The sequence below is a fragment of the Saccostrea cucullata genome, unplaced genomic scaffold (genome assembly GCF_032062105.1).
Source record: "Saccostrea cucullata isolate Sc308-1 unplaced genomic scaffold, CSIRO_AGI_Scuc_v1 ctg825, whole genome shotgun sequence".
Taxonomy (NCBI): Eukaryota; Metazoa; Mollusca; class Bivalvia; order Ostreida; family Ostreidae; genus Saccostrea; species Saccostrea cuccullata.
Window position 1 is genome coordinate 25,799 of NW_026941377.1, and position 20,393 is coordinate 46,191.

The 20,393-nt window shown below is 31.5% G+C and overlaps 2 protein-coding genes across 8 annotated transcripts in view; one reads left to right on the plus strand and one right to left on the minus strand.

Annotated features, from left to right (window-relative positions):
• Nucleotides 1–4,740: 4,740 nt before the first annotated feature.
• Nucleotides 4,741–10,994, plus strand: LOC134257716 (uncharacterized). The gene is made up of 8 exons (XM_062740308.1): nucleotides 4,741–5,127; nucleotides 6,802–7,179; nucleotides 7,326–7,488; nucleotides 7,857–8,047; nucleotides 8,436–8,858; nucleotides 9,260–9,388; nucleotides 9,929–10,032; nucleotides 10,277–10,994. The coding sequence occupies exons 1-8, from the start codon at nucleotides 5,067–5,069 to the stop codon at nucleotides 10,928–10,930; spliced, it is 2,103 nt and encodes a 700-aa protein (XP_062596292.1). The 5' UTR covers nucleotides 4,741–5,066; the 3' UTR covers nucleotides 10,931–10,994.
• An 8,251-nt stretch (nucleotides 10,995–19,245) lies between these two features.
• The window catches only part of LOC134257721 (uncharacterized), a 62,290-nt gene continuing 61,142 nt past the window's right edge, over nucleotides 19,246–20,393 (minus strand). For 6 of the 7 annotated variants that reach the window (XM_062740315.1, XM_062740314.1, XM_062740316.1 and 3 more), the window contains one exon: nucleotides 19,246–19,784. In XM_062740315.1, coding sequence (XP_062596299.1) covers nucleotides 19,662–19,784 — 123 coding nt within the window. In that variant the 3' untranslated portion in view covers nucleotides 19,246–19,661. The remainder of the gene's footprint in view (nucleotides 19,785–20,393) is intronic. The other variant, XM_062740317.1, reaches the window with a different exon arrangement.

Genomic DNA, 20,393 nt, shown 5'->3' on the forward strand with positions numbered 1-20,393 from the left:
CATACATTTTTGGTAGCATTTCTCAAATGTTCCAGAAAATTTTAATGAACTATGTTATATTGTTTTTATTACATACTTAGTTTAAAGTCATCATTTCGTAAGTTCTATGGTCGATACAATGACCTTGTCAGCAAATACAGTTTATCATTGAATCAAATGCTGACTGGTATTTTTCATACCAATTGTTAGTCCATTATTTATACATTGAATTGAGGACGGATTTTTCCCGTTATTTCCTGATCATGAGAAAGAGCACAAGGCGGGTGTGACCGGTCGGCAGGGGATGCTCACTCCTCCATGGCACCTGATCCCACCTCTGTTTTTTCTGGGGTCCGTGTTTGCTCTGCTCTTATTATGTATTGTTTTATGGAATTTGAGATTGAATACTGTTTGTTATCTCCATATCCTTCCTTAGTAATAAATATAGGATTTTTGCATATGCGATATGGCTGATGTCCGAAACTGTGTGAGACAAAAGACTGTGTACATTTTTAGAAGTCCATGCATGATAGTTTACTTATTTTCTTCTCAACTTAATGTGTTCTGTATTTTATTACTTAGTGTGTAATAAATATAAATAATAATAGATATAATAAAACATACCCTTTTCCACATCACATCGAGACACCAAAATCAGCCAGAGGGCCGAAGGATGTGATGTGGAAAAAGGTATGTTATATTCTCTATTTATTGTAGTTCTGTGCATTATTTTTTTCGAATCATACGCATTCTCTTGCCAGAAGTATGATAAGATAAAAATGCACTTAAAAAAATTACGCATTTTGAATTTATACTCGGTTAATATTGTTGCAAATATAAACCGAAGATATTTATTTTATATATATAAAATACTTATATATGAGAAATGCTACCAAAAACTTTTTTCTTTGTCCTGAGGAAGGGACAGGGCGTCCCGAAAATTTGACAATTTTTATTGTTCGTGTCGTTGGTCATTTTTAGTGCTTTATATATATATATATATATATATATATATATATATATATATATATATATATATATATATATATATATATATATATATATATATATATATATATATATATATATATATATATATATATATATATATATATATATTATATATCCATTGAAAACTTGGCTTACCTTTTAAAGTCACCTGAGTTAACTCAATCTCGAATATAATCGCTGGAAAGTTGTTACGTGATACTCAGGTGACCTATAAGGTCCGTGAGATTCTTGTTTTGGTTTAGCCTCAAACCCTCTTTCAATTTGCCACCGACACTCTAGGGAAGATAGAAAAACAGGCTGAGAGACTTGCTGTCTTCTCCTCGTTCTTGATGAGGGTAATTCAATTCCAGGGACTTTAGAAAATTACTTATTTTAAAAATTTATGCTCTATATTACTAAAATCTAAGTCCAGATTTTTTTTATTTTTTACATTTATTTCATAAGTGCATTGAGCGTCAACATGGTACATATGTAGAAGATGTTGATGTACATTACTAACGCACTTGAAAACAAATCGCTTGTGTTGCGTTGAGTTTGTCTCAATTTTAAAATGTTTAACGCTCTTTGAAAAATTCAAAGTAAGATGCCCGATGGTACATGTAATTATGTTCCCCAAACGAAGTTTGGGAACATATTGTTTTTACTTTTTCTGAATTTTTTCTTTGTTCTCCGGTACTTTTTTGTCCGCGAGTGTTCTCGTAAACTACTCATCCGATCTAGGTGAAACCTTTTTAGGGTCAATTGGTATGTTATTTAGATGTGCGGAACGAAGGTCATTTTGCACGCACGTGTGTGCATGTGCGCGCACGTGTAACACGTGACATGACCAATATAATAGATTTAGCCGTAATTTTTTTAAATATTGGATGAAATGCTTTGAAACTCATAATACAGGGATATAATAGTAGTATAGACATGATGACATGGTCAAAATAGCAAGATCTCACGCGCATGCAGGTGCCCTTCGCTGCGATTGGCTGAAACTAAAAGTCTAAATATCTATTTTGTTTTCTGACAAAATCCTTTGAAATTTTTAACATAGTCTTACATTATGAAGATCTACAGCATGATATATAAGAATAATCATGAACGCACGCACATGCACGTGCGCTGCAATCTGATTTGCTAAAACTTTAAATGCCTAAAACTTTATTGGTTCTCAAAAATACAGGGTGAAATTTCAAATATGAATAGATACAATGATTGCCTACATTATACTACTATCAAAAGTAAATGCATGGACGTGCATGCACATGCGACCACACACAATGTATCAAAAGACAGTATACTTGAACGTTTGATGTTCATGCAGAATTAAGAACTTCTAAATGTCAAGACATGTAAGATACTGAAGCATGCAGGTCTTTTTACCCTTGACCTTGAAACTTAGGTCAAGGTCACTGGTAACCTGAATAAAATGTTGATATTAGCTATTAACCAAAATCACCTTGACCTATGAACTTGAATTCGACCATAACCTTTGTCCTTGACCAAAGGGTAAAAAGAAACATGAAGTACATGTATCTAGAAACACCTTTCAGAGTTTATTTCGGTTGACAGGTTAGAAGTTAAAGAGGTGGTGGTTTTTTAATGACCTTGACCTTTCATCCAAATGTCACAATCAATCTTGAGTTCTTGGAATAAGATACAAGATTCAACTCCAACGTTAAATAGGTTAAGAATAAAAATAACCCCCCATCCCCCCACAAAAATATCAAATTAATGGCAACGTAGAGAATCACTGTAAAACTCAAATAACACCTCGGAACCACATAAAATTTCAGGAAAACTGCAGAAAAGAGCTCGAGGAAAGTGTATTAAAATATTTCATTTGAGTTTCCAAAGTATACAGAAATTATTAATTTATACAGAAAAAATTACAAATCCTGCCGTCTTTAAAATTAAAGTGCAGATGACCAAAGTTGCCATATAAGCCTTTTATAGCCTATTTATTCAAACGTCGTTAATAGCATTCAATTCTTCTGATTTGAAATAATATTTTCATATCAAGAATTTTTTGTTTAATTTACCTTTGAAATTTATTTGAATTTTTTTTTATAATTACGCAATCCCGAGAAATAGCGATTTTCGATATATTAAAAATCAATATATATGTACGCTCCTTTGTAAAATAATCAGATATTTGCATTCATGAAAAAAATATTAATAAGAAGGTGTTTAACAATATAGATCACATTAGCTGACACGAATGTCTTTTTAAACATCTCTTGTATAACCAAGAGAGTAGCCCCCTATGCATTTGAAAAAATGAATAGTTCCGGTCAAAAAACCTTTATATATTTATTTACAAAGTGTATAAAAATTACCAGGCACAGGTATCAGAGTTGTCAAAATTGCCTGAGAGGAAATATTAAAAAAAATTCTGAACAGAAAGAAAAATCCCTTTTCAATGTATGGAACTAGTATTGAATAAGTTCATTTTGATTGGTTAGGTCGACTTTAACCCTGCCTTGTCGTCGGAATAAAACCAACTTTGAGCCCAAGGTTAAAATAAGTAGAGAAATAAAATGTGAATCGATACATTAAAAATATGACATATGGTTGAAAAATGGTAAATTTATATATGTATTTTTTCTTTGATTTGCGGGATAGAAAGATATGTTAATCGCTTAATCAACATGCCATAATCATCTTGCATATGCATTTACATGTACCTGTGCGCGCATGCAAAACGTTAAACAACATATCGTTGATAGTTGATATCATTGTAACTTTTATATTCTTAAATGAAATCCTGGGATACTTAGCATATAAATAAAAGGTCATAGAGGAATAAGGCACGATAAGGGACATGGGGAGCGTTTGGGGAACATCTGTAACGGTCACCGTTACAATTAGCACTAGTTGCTAATGAAACGAACAGGTTATTCCTTGTTTTTCTTTTAACGGTTAGAATTAACCTCAGTACTGTACAAGTCACTGTTTCAAAAAAGATGGAATACTCAATGCCATGTTGGGGTCATTCGAAGAGAAGCATTCACAGGGGAAAAAAAATTCAATGTAGTCTTAAAACCGGTCGTGGATAACTGAACGGGTATATGGTACACCGTGACGAATCGAAATTGTTAGTACCTGACAATGGGCTAAAAGCGTATTTTACCATTAAATAATCTGAAGTATTATTTCAAAAGAAAGTGTCGCCTAGGTTGTGCAGTGGTTAGTTCGTCTGCTCTGGAGTCGCGGGTTCGAATCCCATTGTGGGACATGGAGACATGTCCTTTGGATGAGACCGTATAAACCGAGGTACAAAAAAATCCCTCCCTGCTCTTTGCCCTGAGAACGGAGTATAGGCCAAAATTTGTAACTCTTTACCAGCAAGTGGTGGCGACTCCATATGAGTGAATATTTCTCGAGATGGATGTTTAACAATCAAACAAAAAAAAAAAGCACAATGAAAGAGCATTTCTCATTTAAATTTTATAAACGTACAAAATATACTTTATAACTTCAGTAAGTTTAGAAACTTAGAACTGAGAATAATTCAATTTTATAATTGCATAATTTTGGGTTCTCCCTTATTCTCCCAAACAAAACATTCTTGATTTCAAAAGATAAAGGCACATCAATATTTTTAATTCATAATAACAGGATCCATAGCTGCATCAAAATACACGATGTACACTTTATAATTTTAAGAGGAAATTAATACTAGATATAGTACCTGGTTTTGATTTTATTCATACTAAAGAAATAACTCTAACTATTATGAGTAATGTTCCAATTGTTAAATGCCACTTCACCATACTGCCATTGCACAGTAATCTCATTCAAAATCTGTAATCAGAAAAATATAAATGCTGATTAATTTAAATGCCTTATTAAAAAGAAACAAATACACAGAACGCAAGACCCGAATAAACTGCCTAATGTTTCGTCCTATCCGATTGTTTAAGACTGCATTTACAAAAGTATATACAATGGAGGTATGTTTGACCAAAACATTACTTCAGATTTTCTCATTGATAAATTGACAGCGATGTGTTGAGTAACACTATCTGAAGGTTGTGGGAATAGTATGGGTATTTTTGTGTGACTATTCGGTATAAGTGACGGAAATGATTCCGAATGTAAGAAGATGTCTTCTAGTACTTGCGCTTCAGGTCCTCATTTTTATTGGTAAGCTTATGTTCATGTTAGATGAGTAAGAATCCTTCAGAATTTGAAATTTCCATTCACATGATTTATGTGTTGTTTGCTGATTTTTGTTTGAGAATAATACAATGTATTCATGTGCAATTTTTTTCTTAATTTTCTTTCCTGTTGGTATCATAACTGAATACCCCCTCTCCCTAATCTTAAGCTATTTTATGATAAGATAGAAACATGAATTGGAAAATCCTGAAATATTTCGTCGAATTGATAACTAGTTTAAACCCATTTTAGTAGCAGACAAGTTAATCTGACGTGTAGTTAAATATACTTCAATAAACTATCTAGTCTTGATAGATTTTTACTCTTACGGTTCTTATTATAAGTCTGTCCGACTTGGTAATACAAAATCCTGTTCGTATATTGATCAAGTCTATAATAGGAGTACAATTCTGGGAGTACATCTCTCCACTTTTGTAGTATCGTACCCTTCAAGTACGTATATTCAGCCTTGTAAGAATAATATACCTATATAAATCAATCGCTTTGTCAACTTAAAAAAGCAGAGAATGTTTGTCAAAACTTATTGCAAGAAAATTCTAAGGGAAGTTGTTCTTCCAATCTTAGTGACATAAAATCGGAGACCTTGTCCAGACATGGTAAAACAATTATAAGAATAAATTTGTACATCCTTGATAAAATAAAATTCTGAAAAGTTTGTCCAAGCATCCTTGGTAGAATAAAAATTTCAGAATTATTATTAAAATGTAAACACTGTTTCATTTCATAATAAGATTCGTCTATTAATCAATGTAAAGTAGTGTCCTCTACAAAAAAAATTAATTTTTCAATTAAAATTTGTTTCATAATATACAAATTTTAATTGGAAATTCAAATTTTTGTATAGGTAAGTAGAAAATGTATATTTCAAGTAAAATTGAATTAAGATACTTAGTAAATGATCTATAGATTTTCTTTTAAACCCATTTTGTTATTAATATCTAAAGAATGAGACTATATGTAAGTTTGTAAGAGTCCATGAATGAAAGTAGTTATAATGTAAAAAAAAAAACCAACTCATAAGCTGTTTTAATTTTAAACCAATTGCGATATTGGGAAATATATATATATATATATATATATATATATATATATATATATATATATATATATATATATATATATATATATATCAGATAAATTATAATTTTTCTTCAAAAGAAAAAAAAGAAATTAAACTCTTCGTACTACATAAAAAAAACTTGTCTTCTCTTCGTTTTCTTCGCTCTAGGAAGAAGGAAAATCTGAGAGAATTTTTGTGTAAACTTTTTAGAATAAAACGAAGAGTTTTGTCGAATCGTTGTACAACTGATAAAATCCTGAAAGATAATTTGAACATATTACAATGGTTCTAAGTATATAAAGAAATGCTTGTGTTATTATTATTGATGGGGGTTTAAAGATAAGAATAAAATTCTTTGAAAATTTTTTCTCAACATTACTATTTTCATAAAACTGAAGAAATCATTGAAATGAATGTCACTTTTCCCTTTGGAATCTTACGAACATCATCTTTTATACAATCGCTTATTTTAAATATATATCTTTAATCATTGATATAAATTGCATTTTTGTCACATGCAGTATTTTGTAAAAGATTTTAACTAAGGTGAAATATTTATAAATTATATTGCCTCTTAGGTACTCAAGCATCCATGGAGTTAAAAAACTTAACGGCTTGCTATGGAATTACTGGATTAGCTAACTTTCTACAACCTTCCTGTCCTGGTGGACAGAAAATAGCCGTACGAGCCTTGTACACCTTAGCGAAGTACAAATCATCTGGTTGTCCTCAGGAGCAGACGACATCAGCCATCGATCCCAGCTGTTGTGAATATGATGTCAATGACTGTTCTTATTTCTATGACTTGGGGTCATATCGTGCATACTATCAGAGCTGCAATGGAGAATCATCATGTACTATACCGGTGTCTTGGATAGACTTGCCAACCTACTGCAATAAATCTGTGTACATTGAAAGAACACACTATATGAAAATGGATTATTATTGTATATCTGGTATGTACTGTACAGCACTTTTTGTACATACAGTTAACTATCTCTAGTTTGTAAAGCTACTAACAACTTATTTAATTTACTATAGATTTATGAAATATTATGTATTTCTTTACCTGTTTCATTTTTTTTCTATCATCCAACTGTAGATCAAGCTTTAGATCCATGTTCTGATCTCACAACAACTGATTCTCCCGCCTTTTTCTGGAATGCTGGATTTCCGTCGGAAATGACGTCAGCAATCACTTCCTGCTCATGCTCCATTGAGTTGTCCTGTGAAACAACAGTCCAAATTACAGCCCTTGATCTAAAGTAATATAAGATCAAAAAAAATTTAGTAAATGAATGATGAATTAAGAAGAGGGATTATATAATTACATAACTGGAATAACTTTACCAATTAGTTTTTAATTTGTAGAACTAAGTAATGAATATCATATTTGTTAACAAATGAAACGCTGAAGTAATGAACATCAAAATTAAATAGAAAAATAATGATACAAGAAAGGGTTGATTTAATATATACAGAGCCTTTAAAAACGTTCATAACAAAATAATAAAATTACTCATTATATAGATCTGTAATCATTCCGCAATACCTGACTAAAAATGTCGTAAATATGGATTCCTTTCCAATTATACTGTTAAATTATATATTTCGATATTTTCTTCCTTTATAGTTTCAAAGACGTTGGGAACTGTAAACAGTCCATGGAAATCACCGATGATTCTTTGTCTGTTACCTTGGACTGTTCTAGTAACAATGACTACCTGCCAAAGGTTCTTTACACAAGTTCTGGTCACTTTATTACCATTAACTTCGTCAACAACCTTGGCACGACTGGAGGAAAGTTTTTCATACAAATTCAAGGTATTGACGTCACCTTAAGTAATCTACATTTTGAAAAAAATCGGATTTCTTAGATCCGCTCCTTATATTAGGAATAAATCGTTCACTAGAGTGGTTTAATCAAATATTGTACCAGGCTTCAATGCTGTGAACTCTGTCTGACTCCACCATTTTTAGGTATTGGATTATAGAAATGAAATTAATGCAGAAAGTCACATCATTTCAATTAAATCACAGTTCGATTAATAACATTGAAAGGATTTAAATCGCCTAAAAGAAGGCATAATATGTATACGAGGCTCGCAGCATATCGGATAAATCGATTTGGTGTTGTTTTGGTTGCGTTGTTCAAGGCAACTTCATTCGGTAAACCATCTCTAAATTCTTCATTTATTTCTTTGTTTTCAAGGATTAAACCCGACTGGACAAATTACTTTATCCTGTGGTACATCAGCTTTATCAACGCCTTCAGTGGCTCCCAGTAGCCTTGCTAAATGTCCCATCGACGGAGAGACAACCAGTACTAATTCTACTGACCAGTCAACCACCATTCTAACTTCAACAGCCATTAATTCAACTCTTACGTCAACGACCAGTATTTCAACAACAGTCGAGATATCAACCATTAATTCAACTTTATTATCCACGGAATCCTCAGCATTCTCTTCAACAGACAATTCAACGGAATCAACCACTGACACCTCAAACATATCAACAATCATTTCAACTATATCGACAGACACTTCTTCTATTAATGTTGATACAACTCTAAATGATAATGTTACCCTGTATTCAACAGAGTCAGCTACGAATTTGAGTTTATCCACATTCAGTATGTATAACAATTTGTTTAGATCTATACCGGTATACATGCACCTTACACTTTGTAATTAGCATTTTGGCAAATGTGACATTGCATTTTTTTCTGATTATTTAACGAAAGCCTCCAGTTGGCGCTTAATTTTGCTAAAATAAGTAAAACAGATTAATTTAGATTGTACAAGTGGTATTCTTAAAATGCAGAAAAAATTCGCCCCTGAATTACATGTAATTATGTGAAATTTATCTTATATGTCATGTGATAGAACATATGGTTTTGTTAAGTGATGCGTGTGTTCTTACGTATAGATCTATTTAAATACAAACTGGTGGTATTCATTTATATTTTTTGATAAAATTGACTTTAAGAACAATTTCACTGATCTTTATCTATTCCAAACATTTCTCATTCAGATACCTCAGATATGACACCCGAGTTCACAACTCTGAGCTGGGTTAGCACTGAAAACTACTCCACAGCTCCCACGGATGTCAACGTCACTTCCTGTTGTTCCCAACCTTCCCATGAAACCGAAGACACCCGTGAGTAGGAAAAATTAAAGAAACAAACTTATCATCTATTGAACTTCCTAATTAAAAAAATAGATATGAATACTAGTATATGATGAACCTTAATTTAAATTTAAGGAAAGCAATGAAGTTTGAGAAAGTTATTAATGTGCAAATCACAGACTTGCATGGAAGGCTTCAGTAGATATGCCTGTGTGACAAGTTTGTGTAATAATCCAATCGATAAGTCTACATGTATTAAACAAATTCCTTTTTCTAGGAGTCAATCCATGACATCAATTATATCTCATTTAGAAATGTAAATTCAATTTTTTGAAATTGTATTGCGAAATAAGTATGGGTTGGTTCTTGCTCAATACATCCAATAAGTGGAAAGAATGGGATGTAAGTGTTTTGAAAAAATGATACTTTACTTATTCACTAAAGCATCTTACTTGAATGCATATGATTTTAAAATTTATGTACGGATAAAAAAAATTGTAATTTTAACTTAAAATACAATATAAACTTACAATGAATGATAGATTTTCCATTTTAACTTCAATATTTCAGCTGTCTATATCATTGTTGTTGTGATACTGGTGGTCATCCTAGCAGTAGGGGCTCTGATTCTGTTTTATAAGGATAGAATAAAGGAATGCTGCTGCGCAAAAAAGGTTGGTTGGAAAATAAAATCCATCAAATATACGCAATTGGCAAAGAGAAAGGGTATAATTATTATATATACACAAAAAATATCACAGAATTTCATCAACTCATACTAGTAATTTGTATTCACCTGGGACTTTGGTGAATTATTTATTAATATACTGGTATAATTTAGTTCTACAATGTAGAAAAAGTAGAAGGAAAATAAAAACAGAATTATTATAACATATTGCAAATTCTCTTTTCTTTTAGACCAAAGGTGATGTTGAAGACAACAATAATGAAATTAATCCCGTATTTCAAGTCAATCTGTCTGAGCATTCTAAGTTCCAAGCACTCCCTCCAATAAGGCATGAGTTTAAAATGAAAACAGATTATTTAGACAACCCAACCCCGATTACACGTGAGCATGGGCTATTTCTAAAAGCTCAAAAGCGCCAGAACAACATAATTAAAAACAGGTTATCGGAAAAATCATGGAATACAGGTAAAAGTGAACAAATCAAACCAGAAAATATACAAAAGAAAAAGATCAAACCTGGTAAAAAGATAAAAGAAGTTAACTTTGAAAGAGCCAATAACTTGCAAACAGGAGATTTAAGTAAAGGTGAAAGAAATAGCGGAACGGGACAAGGGCAAAAACAAAAGGGTAGAAAAACAAAATGGAGAAAAAGAAAAGGGAATAGAAAAGTAGCACAAAAAGACGATGTGATAGACGATATGGGAACAAATTCTTCTGTGCCAAATTCGACTTTAGGAGTAACATCCCCCTCTACTGCAAGGCGATCCTCTGTGAGTGCTACTATTGACATTGTTGATGATGAAGGGCAGCTGGAGAAAAGCGTTTTAATAGATAATGTTGTAGAAGATCTCTTCAGTGGAAATATGACAAATGAGTATCAATAGAGTAGTTAATATATATATATGTCGACATTAATCTTAAGGGTGTATACATGTGTGCATATTGCAGAAGAGTAATGTAAAAAGTGTTTAACAGCTCTGTTGGTTTTTATTCATTTTTTTTACGAATCAAATGTTTTATTTCGATAATTTAAATGTCCCTAAAATAACATGAACAATGCATTCACTTTTATCACATTCAATTGTTTTATGGCTTAAAAATAACCACTGAAATTTCTGATACGTTCTCATTCTGTTTTATAAATACATGTAAATCCAGGTCTACAGTATTGATTTTAAGGGGGAAAAAATCTTGTTGATAAGTAAAATGATAACATGCTCTTTGGCACATTTCTAAACATCTTTAATTTACCATACGGAGGGTAATTTGAATCAAAAATAAAATATTCAAGAAAATGAAAAAAAAAATCTCCGTTGCAAAGGGATGACACATCAATTTTAAATCAGAATTCTATCATGACTCCTAACACTATACGATGTGAACACCTTGAGAATTTAGGTACATTGACATTACATGGACCGTTTCTAACTCGTAACAAAGTTTCAATCTAATTTATTTTTAAGGATTGTTAATACAAACAAATTTATTCTTTGGAGGAGACTGAATATCAAGCCACAGGGTTAGAAAGTGGATAATTCTCTGATTTTTTTTTCTCTTAGGACGTGGAAAATGAAATAGACTAGGAAAATATTAGTTAAAACAAATATAAATAAATCACACTCACTGAGTCAGTTAAGGTTTACAGATGAAAACAAATTTCAGAATATGTTAGATTGGTGCTCAAAGTGTAAAATTATAAACTTAACAAAAATATCCTAAGTCAGGTTAATTTTATAAGGAAGGCAAACAAGTGAAAGTCAGAATAATCACATAGGCTGATTTTCACCACTTTGAAATTCCTTGTAAAATTCATCTGGCCTGATATATTATTTTAAAGTATATATTAACAGTTTTAACACAAAGCTAACATAATCTGAAATATGTTTTCATCGGAGAATTACCTGCCCCTGTCATGGTGGGCAGTGTTTTTCACGAGCAGAGCAGATAGATGTAAATAATTAGAAACCGAGTGTGGGTAGATGAAAGTTATCGGTTGTAAGTTATCGTAGTTGTCATGTATTACTATATATAACTTTATCGCATGTAGTATGGTGATATTGGACTGACTTTTGCAGTAAATGCATTGTTTGTTTATGAGTTGAACTCACCATAGAGGCATTGAACAGCTGGAAAATCTAAACTGATATTGAACACATATATCGCCATTATTTTTGCTCTATGTTATATCATTAACTTTGCCATTATATCTAATCAAATCATAATGAGTATCAAAGACTCATCAAACAAAAGGTGTATCAGTGAACTTTCGCTTGACATGTCAAGATCATTCAGTGATGTGATCCAATCAACAAAGAAGTCTCGGGATGGCTCATTGTCAGACCAGATTCACGAACAGGAGCCTATTCCTACTCAAACATCTACTCCTGAAAATATCAAATGTGTTACAGGTGACCTAAGTGAGCAACAACATCATGTTTCTCAGTACCCCACCCCTCAACTGGTAGTATCAGGGCCTATCACAATTTGTAGTGAGGATATACAAAAGATAGCAGAAAGTGTTAAAGCCTTACTTAGTACTGACTTAGCCTCACTCACATCTGAAATACAAGGTATTATTAAAAGTGAAGTACAGAAAGCAACTGAGCCCCTGCAAGAAAAAATTAAAAACCTTGAACAACAAAACAAAGATTTGTTCCTTAAAGTTGATGAACTAGAGCAATATGGTCGCAGACCTTTAGTTCGAGTGTCTGGCATACCCGAAACGATGAACGAAAATACATCGGACAAAATCATGGGTGCCGTTACAGCCGCCGGTATTCCTCTTCAGCGGGAGGATATTATTGTATCTCATCGAGTTGGAAAACGTGATCCCAACCGAACACGCCCTAGACAAATAATTGCCCGATTAAAATCTGTGGATCTCAAATTCCATCTTGTCAAAAATTCAAAAAAGTTCGCAGAAATTGATGAGACAGCTGGCATTACCATTAACGAGGATCTAACGAAGTATCGTGACAAGATCATGTTCCTGGGCAGACAACTCTGTCGAAATCGCAGGATAAAATCAGTGTCGTCCTCCAATGGCAAGATCAAAATATACGATCGGAACAATGATTCTCATTTTATTCGAGAAGAGGCAGATCTAGTACCCTTTGGACACGAAATGACAATCGATTAAAATGTTACAAAAATACAATTGGTAATCTGAAATGCTTTAAATAAATTTTGGACACAAACTTTCCTCCCACACCAGTTTTTTTTCTCTTTTTTAGAACTCATGTAAAATGAACTGCATCAGTTTATGTCTTTTGTTCTATGCAGTTCAACTTACTTGTACATTTCAAGACTTAGAGGTTCAATCAACCTCAATCTTTTTTGATGCAAAAATATCCTGTAAAAAGTATTGTGTGTACAACACAATGTTTGTATATATTTCCTACACACAATATTCCTGTTTCCTGTTTCTTTGTTTTGTTATTATTCTCAATGTATATTTCTTTGTTCATTTTTTTGTTGTATTATTTTTTTGTGTTACACTTTATAATCCTTACAACTTCAATTGTCATGCTTCATGTATTCCGCTGAATTTACCAAAATCTGTATTTTTTGTCCCATCTCTTATGTTATTCTTATGCAAAAACACCATTGCAGCACCTTTTTTATTTCCTACTGTACACTTTCACCAAATTTTAGACAATGGGTGACTCTGTTGAACAATACCGTGCTGCAATCGGTCTTTTTTATTTATCCTGTAGAGGTGTATGCAAGTCTTACTCATTCCATATCTCGGTTTGTGAATTTTTATCGCGCGTTCTTTATAGTATGATCAAAACATTACTTAGAAGTACGATACGGTTTAAAAAAAACTTAGTGTATATCAACTTTTACTTGCAGTTGTTTACGTTTATATTATTAGCCTGTGGTGATATTGAGGTCAATCCAGGACCCACTATCGAAAGTGTCCTTGACATTTTGCATCTAAATATTCGCAGTATAAGAAACAAATTAGGCTATTTGAACTCATTCGTCCATGACTTTGATATATTGTGTTTTACTGAGACCCATCTTGACCATACCATATCGAATGATAATCTATTATTAGATGGTTTTAGTAATACAATACGAAAAGACAGAAATTGTTTTGGGGGAGGTATTATGATATATTTTTCAAATCAAATACATGTAACAAGACGACAAGACTATGAACCAGCTAATTTAGAGTGTATTTGGTTAGAAATCGAAAACCGTACCTGCAAATACTATCTGTGCTGTATTTATCGACCTCCAAATGCTGATGCCATTTTCTGGACTAAACTTTCATGGAGTTTAGACAAAGTAGGAGAATCCTCGAGTAAAATCATAATTGTTGGTGATATAAATGTAGATTTGTTAAATACTCCTCAAACACACATAATACGTGAAATAGTTTCAAATTCCAATCTTGTCAATAACATCCACGTACCGACGAGAATTTCTAACAATACACGCACGCTTCTTGACCCAGTTTTCACTTCAGCTGATATTCAGGTACATGATTCGGGTGTCCTTGAAATTGACCCAGCTTTTAGTGATCACAAAGCAACTTATATTGCACTAGCCTCGAATATAAATTATAATCGCGCTTACGAAAGAAAAGTATGGGATTATAAGAATGGTGACTTTGATAAATTAAATTCCTTAATACAAAATTGCGACTGGGATAAATATATCAATAAAGCCGACAATATAGAGGCAGCTACCGACAATTTTTCAAATAAATTTCTCTCTTGTGTTAGACAATCTTTCTGTGAAAAAACAATTACTATTCGTCCACGAGATAAACCTTGGATGGACTCCATTCTGCGTAAAACTCTAAGACTTAGAAATAGATTACGAAATAAGGCATTAAGAACGAAGAAAGATTCGGATTGGGCTGAATTCAAAAAAGTTCGGAACACGTTCAATAACATGAAAAAATATGCTATAGCTAATTACTATGACAATATAGAAATGCACCTAGTAGACGCAAACAAAAACAACAACAAATTATATTGGAAACTAATGAAGGACGCATTTAATGTTAAATCATCCAATGATATCCCTCCATTACAAATTACTACTGATAATGGGAAAAATAGCTTAGCCTTTTCTGATCAAGATAAAATTGAAGCACTCAACAGTTATTTTTCATCCATTTCATGTATTGATGATAAAAACCATAGTCTACCACAAATCTACTCTTCATGTAGTGATAATCTTAGTAATATCATAATTGATGAACAAGAGGTAGTTGACATTATTTCAATAATTCCTGTTAATAAAGCCACAGGTCCCGACTGCATCAGTCACAAAATGCTTAAAAATACCGTTTCTACTGTTTCAAAACCATTGACTATGTTATTTAATAAATCACTGTCAGAGAATGTTTTCCCGTCCATGTGGAAAGTAGCTCATGTATTACCTCTCTTTAAAAAGGATGATCCGTCTTTAGTGTCTAACTATAGGCCTGTGTCGTTGTTAAGCTGCGTTAGCAAAATTATGGAGAGAATTATTTTCAAACACGTGTATAATTATTTTCATTATAACAATTTATTTTATCGACATCAGGCGGGTTTTTTACCTGGTCACTCTACAGTGTACCAACTTCTAGAAACTTATCATAGTATTGTGCAAAGTATAGACGAAGGCAAATCGTGTTGTATGGTTTTTTGCGATTTATCTAAAGCATTCGACAGAGTATGGCACAAGGGTCTTCTTTTCAAATTACAAACGTATGGAATATCTGGGGATCTTTTACTGTGGTTTACAAGTTACTTGAGAAATAGATCACAAAAAGTTATGTATAAAGATCTGCTATCATCCAACCTCAATATATATGCAGGTGTGCCTCAAGGCTCAGTTCTAGGTCCTCTTTTATTTTTGATATATATTAATGATGTTGCTGAAAATATGCTTACAATGTGTAGATTATTTGCTGACGACAATTCACTGCAACATGCATCATATAACGTACTAGATATAGAATACAGGTTAAACCATGATCTTGATGTTTTAGATAAATGGTCGAGTAAATGGCTTTTAAGATTTAATCCAGCAAAAACAAAGGTTGTATTTTTTTCTTTAAAACATAGACCTGTTTTACCTAACTTGTATTTTCAAGGTAATGTGCTGGAGTTTGTATCGGCGCATCGCCATTTAGGTATATTGTTGTCACAAAATCTCAGCTGGTCTGAATATATAGATGGTATTGTAAATAATGCTTATAAGAAATTGGGGTTATTGAAGAAGTTGAAATTTTCAATCGGTAGAAAAAATCTTTCTCTTTTGTATACAACATTTGTAAGACCTACACTTGAATATGCTTCAATTGTCTGGGATGGTTGCTCTTTATCTGATGTAGAAAAACTTGAAAAAGTACAATTAATGGCTGCTAGAATAGTTACTGGTCTTCCGATACTAGCTTCAAGAGAATCACTCTATTTTGAAACAGGATGGGTACCTTTGAAAAACCGTCGTTACCAATCTAAAATGATTACAATGTTCAAAATTAATAATTGTAATGTACCGGAATATATACAAGATATAGTCCCAAAGAAACGAGAACACACGTCAAGATACAATACACGAAATAAGGATCAATTAACTATCCCAAGGGGCAGGTTAGAAATATTTAACAAATCGTTTGTACCTGATGCAGTCAAAAAATGGAATTTATTGAATACAGATACAAGGGAAGCCATCTCAGTCAATTCTTTTCGTAAGATTATAAGTGATAATAATCCTAAAGCACCATCATATTTTTTGTTTGGTAAACGTATTAACAACATTATTCATACTAAATTAAGGCACAACTGTGTATTGAACCAAGACTTATTCAAACGTAATATCATTGATAATCCCTATTGCTCTTGTGGTAAACAGGAAGATGCCTATCATTTTTTCTTTGTCTGTAAAAAATACTGTAATGCTCGAAGTAATCTTTTTGACTATCTTTTTAGACTTGATTTAAACATCATAGATGTACACCTACTGCTATGGGGCAACGAAAATCTCTCAATCGAAGTAAACATTGGCATTTTTGCCGCTGTTCATAAATTTATAAATGAATCCTGTAGATTTAGCTAGATATATTATTGAACCTTATTTGTACAAGTTTTTGCTACTATTTTGCATGACAATTATTATGTGTTTTTTAAGGAGAAGAACTAGTAAGTTGTTAGAACTTGTTTCTTATCCTTTTGCTTGTCAATAAAATATGTTCAAAACAAAACCTGAGACAATATCAAGTCTCCTCCAAAATAAAGAAAATTATCAACTGTCCTTAAAAGAGGAAAAATTATTCAGTCTAGGTGTTTGCTAAAGGTGCTCATAGACAAATAATAATTCATACATAATAAATCCTAAAATTGCCGTAAAATTTATATGCAAAATTTGTTATCCGTCGTACAGTGTACCTTATGTGAATCTTTTTGAAGATGAAAAAAAAGAACACTTTCACTTGTAAAATTTAAATTTCAAATATCGGGTAAAAAAAATAGCTGAAAGATATATTCAAATCTAGTACTTGTTTGCCTTTTCTTTCTAAAAACGATGGAAAAGGGATACATGTACACTTTTAATTACTTCATCACCAAACCCTCAACTTTCAATTGGCAATTCGTGACAATTTTATATCTTACTAAAAAATTCTATAGCTTCCAAGTGCAAAAACAATCAATTCAACAGTAGTTCCATTTTCATATATTTATTATTAAGCGTACAATGTAATGAATTCTGAGTTTCATCATCAGGTGACAAAACATTATCATACACGGTATGTACAGTACATTGATAATCAATAAATGCATTTCATACATCTAGACATTCACAAACAATATCTACATTTTCTACAATAGACAGAATTTTGTTGAATTTGTTATTTACACCAATTCTTTGCTTATCAATAAATTTTAAAAACCTTTCATTAAGCCGCTGAAATAATGTCCTTGCTACTTTCTATCTCTCACAAGGGATAACGGCAAAGTATGTAGTAACACCCTTTAGGGGTACATGTATGGCTTTCTTTAAGTTAAATCCTTCTTTTCTGCAAGGCTAAAACTTTGCAAGTAATAGTTATCGACCTTGCTTGTATGATACTTAAAATATCTGAAACAAATGTATAAGAAAATTCCAGAAATGTATTCAGCCAAAACAAAAAACAAAATTAAAAAAAAAGTAAGAAATCAAAATCTAATAACATATTTTATAATTCTATGAAAATTATTGAAAGAAGGTTCCTTTTTTTTTCAACTTCTGTTAATTATAAAAAAAAAAAACCATACCATACACAACATTCCTTTTACAGAAGAAACGTTTCTGATATCACAGAATTAAAGATATCACAATAATCACATTGAAGAATTTTTACTCAACATTTTGTACAGTCACATCAACAGAATACAACATTAAATTGTATTACAGTGAAACATGTATTATTCTACTCTTGGTCGGAATGATCAAAAAGTCTGAAAAATTTGGGACAAAGTTTCTGGAAAAAATAGACTGGTTCATGAATGCAAAAACTACATGTTTACATTTGTCAGCAAATGTAATATAAGCAAGCATACATTGTTACAGTAGTGGTTAACATACAAAATCGAATATAATACAAAATGATTTAAACATATCACATTAAATGCATAAAATAAAAAAAAACCTTGAAAGCACACAATAATAATTGCAATCTTAAGTAGGCGAGACATTTCCTCAACAATGTATTCTAGCAATAAAAAAATTCTACTATGAGGCAGTGAAAACATTCCTGAATCCGTAATCACCATACAATACTGCATTGTAAAGGCCAACTGTGTGCAACAGATATACTATGATATCAAAACAAGATTTTTACTGTGATTTTCAACCTCTATTTTCAAATATTTCAATTTCTAAATTCAAAATAGAAGCCAAAGTTAAATGTTAAATGAGCTTTTTTGGCTGAAAATAAAATAATTATATATAAAGCTGAACAACTTGTTTAAAAAATGTATTTTATCCAAAAATTAAGTGATCTAATATAAAATGTTTAAAAAAATGTATTTTCTCCTTGATATAGAATGTTTTGTCATTTCAACATATTTTTTTTTTGTTTCCATTGAGTTTGAGATGAAACTAATTGCAGATATTTATTATTAAAGCATTGCAGATACTTATTATTAAAGCATATAATGTACATAAAAAGGAAAGCATTTAAATTCATGTTTAAAAAACACATCTTGCTCTGTTTATACAATTACACAATCATAATGAACACAAAATAAGTATTATATAAAAAAAAATGTTTCATGAACCTTGTGTAGGATTTCTGTCATGTTTCAAAAATATACAATCCTCATACATTTTTTTTTATGTAAAAAGCATATTCACGTCTTACATTAAGGAACCTAAAGTTTATGCATGCTTTAAGACTGCTTTTCCCCCTTCAAGCTTCAGATATTCAGGTCACAGAATAACTTTATCATCAGTTAATTTTAATTAGGCTGCTGAGGCCATTATCCGACATATAATATTAGGAAGTTGTGCCCTTATATTTGACCTCCCTGCTTCCCAAGTGCTTCTACCCATTGAACTTGATTGAAATCTTTTATAACAGTGATCACGTGTACAATTCACACATTGACATAATTGTTCTGTTTTCCATCAAGGTGGTTTCTGCTGTTTTTGTAGCTTGGCTCCAGACAGAATTGGAATATGTTGGACATTTACACCACTTTGTTTATCTTGTTTTTGTTTTCTGCTAAACATTCCTCCCATGAACATATCCTGTGAAAGAAAAAAATAATATTTATTGACCTAGGAATAAATATCACTTATTGACCCCGTATAAAAAAAAATCTTTTATAAACCCCAGATCAAACACTACATTAAAAATCAACTCATAAGTAGTTAGATAAGCATTTTCTTTCTTATCATTCTTTCCCTTCCTTTTTTAAATTAAGAAACCTTTTTTAAGAGTATTTTAATGCATAAATATTACTTGTCATTAAATTTTTATAATATATATTTTTTCTGGTCAAAATGAAAGTTTTAATTCCTTCAAAAAAAAAAAAAAAAAAAAAAGATTTTCATTACCATTTACGCAACACAGAAATGGGCTTACTTCCTTTAACATTCACTCAAACATTAGTTTCATACCAAAGTACACACTTGAAATTATCTCTACAATTTTTGTATTAGAACATATTTTTTTGAAAATATTAATTATTTGTTCAAATAATATGTATAATGATAAAATATTGAATTGAATAATGATTATCTATCCAACTACACTATCAATTTAAACAATGTTCTTTTCTTCCAATCAAATTAATAATATATAGATAAATTTATAAAAATTAGTCAAGAAATAAATGTTGCATAAAAATATCATAA